Source organism: Homarus americanus, unplaced genomic scaffold (genome assembly GCF_018991925.1).
Source record: "Homarus americanus isolate GMGI-L3 unplaced genomic scaffold, GMGI_Hamer_2.0 scaffold367, whole genome shotgun sequence".
NCBI classification, from domain to species: domain Eukaryota; kingdom Metazoa; phylum Arthropoda; class Malacostraca; order Decapoda; family Nephropidae; genus Homarus; species Homarus americanus.
In genome coordinates this window covers 17,102,761-17,109,976 of record NW_024743709.1, presented here as the reverse complement: position 1 = coordinate 17,109,976, position 7,216 = coordinate 17,102,761, and the positions used below count along the sequence as shown (strand labels likewise).

General features: G+C 37.8%; 1 protein-coding gene across 1 annotated transcript in view; it reads left to right on the top strand.

The window, feature by feature from the left end:
* Window positions 1–434: 434 nt before the first annotated feature.
* LOC121877245 (gem-associated protein 5-like) overlaps window positions 435–7,216 on the top strand; it is a gene marked incomplete at its 3' end in the record, with an annotated part of 94,779 nt that continues 87,997 nt past the window's right edge. Inside the window, 3 exon segments of the mRNA XM_042382891.1 lie at window positions 435–554; window positions 4,516–4,668; window positions 4,969–5,127. Of these exon segments, the coding sequence (XP_042238825.1) occupies window positions 450–554; window positions 4,516–4,668; window positions 4,969–5,127 (417 nt within the window).

Here is a 7,216-nt window from a genome sequence, read left to right as displayed (position 1 = left end):
GTATGGAGATTAAATTAATACTTCAGGAGTGTCAAGATGTGGCTGTACAGTAGTTGGTTGTACAGGTAATCAAGAGAGGAAACAGCTGAAGATTTAAAAATAATTTTAAGCCACTGGTAAGGGAAATGGCAACTTACAGCTAGCAACCAGGCACATCTCATCACAGCCTGCTGACTCAGCTGTGAGCTGTGTCCAGTGTCCACCACATGGAGGAGAGAACCAGTCAATTTCAACAGTTAACAGAGACACATCACACAGTGCTGTTCTCTCTTATTGGATCTGTGCATCTAAGCTACTAATTCTTAAACTAATAAGCATTTTTCAGTTTATTATAATTTATGAATATGCTGTTTTTGTTAATAGATTCTGAGTATTTGTACAATATACTTAAAGTAAAATAGCTTACAGCAAGTGCTACTGTCTTGTTGCTAGCTATCAGAAAAAAGTTAATGGATAAATTTGAGGATAAAGACCATTATTGGGAGAGGACAGAATTTTTAAATTTTGGTAAGCTACCAATAAGCCAATGCTCTGATGACGACATTAAACTGGAGGTATGTGGATCATGTGTGTACAGTACAAGTATATATTTATAAACAGTATAGTATTTGTATGTTTAATACTACTGTACTGTTACTCCTCCTGGCAATTAAAATAGGGTGGTGCAGGCTGGCTCTTCTGGTGTTCTTTATTATGGTAATAGCTTACCACAGTATAACTAACCTAATTTTGTATCAAGAAATTTCTTGTTCTGTGTGTTTAATACAGTACAGTATTTATATTGTTCTTATTGTTCAGCAAATATTTTTCTTATCCTCTCATATGTTATTGGCATATTATGTTTTGTGAAATTCAGTCTTATCAGTGCAGTATGGCTAGAGTCATTCATAATTACTGTACAGTACAATATATACTGTGCAGTATATAGTACAGTACAGTACAAGTCCAGCACTACAGTTCAAGGATCCAAAAACCTTAGGGCCAATTGCATTTCAGATTTCTGATACAGGTAATTTCAGTTTTTGGATGCCTAGGCTTACTTACTGTACATTACAATAGTTTTAACCTGGGCTAGCTTATATAGGTTTGGATCCAGACATTAAATCTGACTGATTCAATTTTTATACTTACACCATCACTTCCACCTTCTACGTTTAAAAATATTTTACATAAAAAATGATTTTGCTCAGGTTCTCTTCAGTACAGTAGGCTCACCACTTTCACGCCTATCTCACACTGGGAAAAGTACCGCAAAAGTGATGAGCATAGTTTACATGTTAAAGGGTCAATTGGTATCTGCCGAAACCACTTCCATCCCCCCACATTTCCCCAATAAAGCACCCAAACTCTGCCTGAAAGTCTGGATATATTTTTACATTTATTGTTAAGTTTACTTACACAACCTTGACAGAATCTTCAGCAGTATCATCAACAGTGCTTGAGAGATCATGAGTGCTGTCAACATTGTTAGGAATGTCATGAATGATCAGATGTCACTGCTCTGTAAATAAGAGACCTGAAATAATCTTTTGTGCAATAGCTCATCTGGGAATGTGTGTGGGATTTTTTGGGGGTAAAATGGATTGTTTTTCGAGAATGTTTTATTAACCCGGCACTAAATGAATCCAAATAATATGGGAATTTTGGTGAAATTGCATACTCCTCTCCCGGGCTACACACCCAAACGTAGTTTTGTACAGTAGCTTAATATAATTCATATTATATTCCTATAATTCCTTCATCTTAATTTTTTTCATAATATATTTCTATACTGTAATAATAATCGACATTTTGGAACCGGGAAACCTGTGACGTTTGGTAGGGTCACACTGGGTAACACCCTTCTCACGAGTGTTCGGGCCGAGGCTCAAACCCTTAACATATTGGTGAGAGTTACGTGCGTTACCGCTGTACCACTAACACCCCTAAACAAAATATGTTACCCAATATGAAAAATCTCTAACAATTTAATTCCATAAATCTATCTGTCTAAACTCAAAATATGTAACATTTTATAGAATTAAAAGTACTGTACATGTATATACTGTATATACCGTAATTCCTAATTCCTTGATTCAGCATTGAGTTTGTGAGTTTGATCACCTTACATTCCACCCCTGTGCCACCACTCAAAGCGGCGTCACTCTTCCTGCACTTTAAGAGCGACACACAGTTGGTTACATAAGAATTGCCTTTGCCGATGTAAACAAGGGCTGTTGCCAATGCTCCGATGCTGTGACGTCAGACCCACAATGCCCTTCGAAAGTGGTGAATCTCAAATCTATATTCCACGAAGGTGGTGAGCCTACTGTGCAGGTACTTTGGGTTTTGGTTATATTTGGTTTGATTTACTGTCATATCACTAGATGTTAAATGACATTCTTTCACTAATTAACTCTCACTTCTTGTCTCTCAGTTGTTGCTGGTTTAGTAGTTTTGATATATAGTAGGACAGTAAACTTGATTTTCTTCAAGTGTGATTTGATGTTATAGCTAAAAACTTTGCAGTGATTAAAGTAAACACAGAAGTTTGTATGTTACAGCTTAAGATGCATGGAGACAGTGGCAACTCGGTCTGCTGTCTGGCCCAGCCGGCCGCTCTGCAAATTCAGCCTGCATTTGTCTATGTGACTAATTGCCATTATTATGTATTTTATTGGAGTCTCTCTTGTAGTTGTGGGTTTGTCTTGTACCCATTATGTGATTGCACTGTACTGTATAGCATATCTGGTAAAATGTGCTGTTTCCTCACAACCAGAATTTACTTGTTGAAACTGTATTTACTCATACAGCTTTTCTCAATCCTAAGTTATTGACAAAATGGTAAGTGTTAGTTAAATAAGTTTACAGTTGCTGTATTGGGCCTTATCAATTTTGAGAATTTGGGATAAAGGATCCACGACCTATATGACCTTCCTTCCATCATCACCGTTTTGTGGCCATTTTCCTCACTTGCGCACATTAGGCATGATTACCTTGTGGCATAGTCTCCTGATTGCTATCAGGCAAATTCGAAGGATGTTTTACTTTTAGATGTCCTTACTATTGCCAAACTACATTTACAGAGTAGGAACTGAGCATTATGTATGGCTTCCAAGAACCCTCGTAGCTTACTAAGCAGGGTTTGAACACTTTGAGTTAATAAAAAATTACCCACATTGTTGCAAATGTTTCTTTTAAGATTGTTTTTTTACATCTTTATCACCACCTTTACTAAGACATTTTTTCATTTACTGTTGTTGTTTTTTTCGGTAAATGATTTACTGCCCATTCTTTTGTGGGTAGGTAGTTAGGATTACATAGATTATGCAATATAATATGCCTGTAGAGGTCTTGAAAATATTTCCTTTATTAGATATACCGTATAAAAGTGCACTTAATTGACCCAGATACAATATATGAATTGACTTGAGTGGCAATAATTTTATGGTGCATGTGTTAGAGAACCACCAAACAACATTCTCAGCTATCTTTTTCTTTTACTTATTTTCACTTTGACTGTATCAATTGAAATTTGAGTGTTGGGTTCCTTGTGCCAAAATGAATTGCCAGGCATAAATATGGATTACACTAAAACCCAAGTTGTTAGTGTCTCCTGCTGTTTTTGTGGTTAATGTAGCATGGAACATAGTGTGCAGAACCTCTGTTATCATCTAAAACTTGATGAATATATAGAAAATATCAGCTCCTTAACCCAGTAAAGACACATGTTTTTTTAAAAGGTGTTTTTTGTCTTGTTTTGTGTAAGTGCTTCATTTTTGAGCTATTGTCCCCTTTTCCTTTCAAAATTAATACCCCCAAAAGTGAGTAGGGTTAAAACATGTAAAACAGCAATTTAACTTATTTTTACGAATTTCTTGGATAAAAGCGTTTTTTTTTTTTACTGTTCTTAGTAGCTGGCGGCAGTGTTACAAATGTCCCATCATTCCATAGAAAATTGCAGCAGTGTTACAAACACCAACCTAATCTAACTTAAAAAAACAAATCAAACCAACCTATCCAAAACTTAACTTAACAACCCAATTCACACACACAAAACACATACAAATAAATAATAATGGGAAAATACTCACAAATGATCAGAAACAAATTTATTAACAATGTGACTGTCTACCCTCAAGTCTGTGCTCTATTACTTTATTAATAGAGCACAAACTTGAGGGTAGACTCACATTTTTAATAAAAATCTTCTGATCATTTGTGAGAGTATTTTCCCATTATTATTTATTTTTAGGTGTTTTGTGTGTGTGTGTGTGTGTATATGTGTATGTGTGTAGACACACACACACACATATATACTGTGCATTACTACAGGTAAAAGAAATAATTGTCCTTAGGGCAAACACATAAATGGAATACAGTATACATTTCTTTGTAGTACACAAGTAAAAATGTAACCCCCCATCCCGTCCGCAAATGTTATCTGCAGCCATTTTGAGAACCTAACCCCTGTAAATTTGGGGGGCCCCCCTGTACTGTACCAGTATAGTATTAATAGGTTTCAAATTTTTACAGTTAGGTGATATTCTTCTTCCACCATCACCCAACTGGTTCATCAGTGATGCTGTGGACAGTCGCTCTGAAGATGGCTTGCTGGTAACAGCAGCTTTCAAGACCATTGTGGTGTATCATATGGTTGAAGAGAAGAGATTACCTAAGGTGGTGAAGGTAATTACTGATGTCCTTTTCTTACAGAAATTAAATTGAAACTTGTATTCCTTTTGCTTTCCCAGAGTCAATGCTTAGGTAAAGATTTAGTTTTTTTCCCAGCAAGGAGTTTTTCTCCAGGTTACATATGGATGAAGAGCAGTGCAGGAAATAGAAGGCTGTATGTGGTGAGGAGCTTTCTGGTTAAGAAGATGAATTTTATAAAAGATAAATTAACATAAATAAGACTACATTATCAGATGTTGTGGCTCTTAGTATAGTTTACTATTTTGTGCTTAGCTAATGATTTACATATTTCAGGTGATTCCACTCAGTGACAAAGTCTTGTCTGTTCGATTACATCGCCAAGTGTCTGAGCCAGATTATGGACACACAGTTGCAAGTATTACTGACTCATCAAGTGTTAGACTGTATAATCTACATACTGGCAGTATCATCGCACAACATCTTGAACATCAGGTGGGATTTGACTGAAACTAAATATTTATTATATGAAGTTATATTGATTGTCAAAGACCTATTATTAAAGTTAGCTCCTTGTGTACAGGAGACTCTCTGAACTGAATAAAATCATCTGGTGTTAACCAAATACAGTGGGGTATGCTATAACGAATCTAATTGGTTCTAGAACCTTGTTCGTTATAGCATTCGTTCGTTATAGGATTAATCCGTTCCAGGCTCCCAAATACAACCACTTAACACTGAAAAATATAATATAAAATTGAAAAAAATTGTAAAAAAGTGCATAAATATGCATCTAAACCCCTGAAATAAAGAATATAATTAATACTTGTAATAAAAAAATAATAAATTAGTAAAAAAAACAAAAGAAAAAAAAATTTGTTGTAGGAGTTTCGTTCGTTATAGCATTCTCAATTTTATAGGTAAAACCGTTCGTTATAGGAATATTCGTAATAGAATCCATTCGTTATAGCATACTCCACTGTAGGAAATTTAAAGTGGCATCTCTGCAGTGAAGGGGTTAGTAGTCACTAGTTTGATAAAATTATTTCCTTGGTAAGCAGAAAAAGAGGACATTAAACAAGAGCAGTGTGAGGGTTATACAGTTGTACCCCACTTAACGCGGTCAATAAAACCCAGAGGGTACCGTGTTAAGTGAAATCCGCGTTAAGTGAACAACAGAACATATGGGATTAATTCCAATAGAAACCAGCCCGACCCCCAAACTCCACTTCTTGACGACACATAACTATGTTGGAGTAAAAATTTTATCTTAACTTTATGATGGTATGAAAAAACAAGTAATATAGAAGAGGTTAGGTTAGGAAAAATAAAGGTTAACATAGGAAAAATAAAGGTTAGGTTAGAGAAACTAAAAGTTAGGTGGAACACTTACGGTAGTAGAAGAGATGGGTCGGCATACGGGGATGGAGGCTGGTTCCGAGGCAGAGGGCAGATTACTGGCCCTCAGGTGAATCACCATTACTAGGTGAATCACCATCACTGTCACTTACAGTTGTCAGGGCTTCCCTGACAAATCCCTCAAAGTCAACTTCACTGTCACTATCACTGGCTTGGGCTGGCTGTGGTGGGTTGCGGGCGAAGAACTCGGTTATGCTTTTTTGACGGCTGGTGTTTATGTTGTCTTGGTACACCGTGATGTACGGCTCCATAGCCTGCACCAGCCGGGTATGGAAGACTTCATAGCGGTCATCGTCATTGTCGCGGGAAAGGACGGACTTCATTTTCTCTGCAAACTCTATGGCACACTTAATATCACTATGACTTAAACTAGGTTCTTCGGAGAATGACGCACCTTCTTCCTCCTCTTCACTGGCGTGTTCTTCTTCCAACATCTCGTCGGCAGTCACTTCAGGATCTCTGATCACCTCCAGGATGTCTTCATTGGTGGTCTCGGAGAAGCCTTCAGCTGTAATATTGAGCGCAGCTTCTCTGGCAAGGTCCACTGCTACTGCAACAGTCTGAACCTCACCAGTCACAGGTTCACTCCTCCTCTCACCTGGTATGCCATGCAACACATGTCTCCATGCGTGACGAATCGTAGCAATAGTCAGCAGATCCCATGCCTCCACCAAGAAGTCTACAGCTTGTTTAACGTTAAACTTCTTCCAAAATTGTTTGACGAGAAGTTCTTGAGCCGCCACCTCTTGTTCCTTGTCCTCGTCGCTTTTGCTCTCGCTGTCGGTGTCACCCAGCATACGCAACTCATCCTTGGTGTTGGTAGAGTCGTTCAGGAGCTTGAACTTCTTTGCAGAGTACGCAGCTTTCACATTGCAGATCAACTCCTGGTCCATGGGCTGGATTAATGACGTAGTGTTGGGAGGAAGGAAGACCACTTTTACGTTGGGGTGACGATCCATAAGTAGGGGCGAGTGTCCAGGTGCGTTGTCAAGGAGCAACAAAATATTGAATGAAACATTCTGTTGCTCGCAGAATTTCTTCACGTCAGGAACAAAACAGTTGTCAAACCAGAAGAGGGACAGAGAAGAGGACATCCACGCCTTACGTGCGGTTAGCCAGTGGACATTAAGCTTGTTCATGTCCATATTCTTGTAGGCGTGCGGCT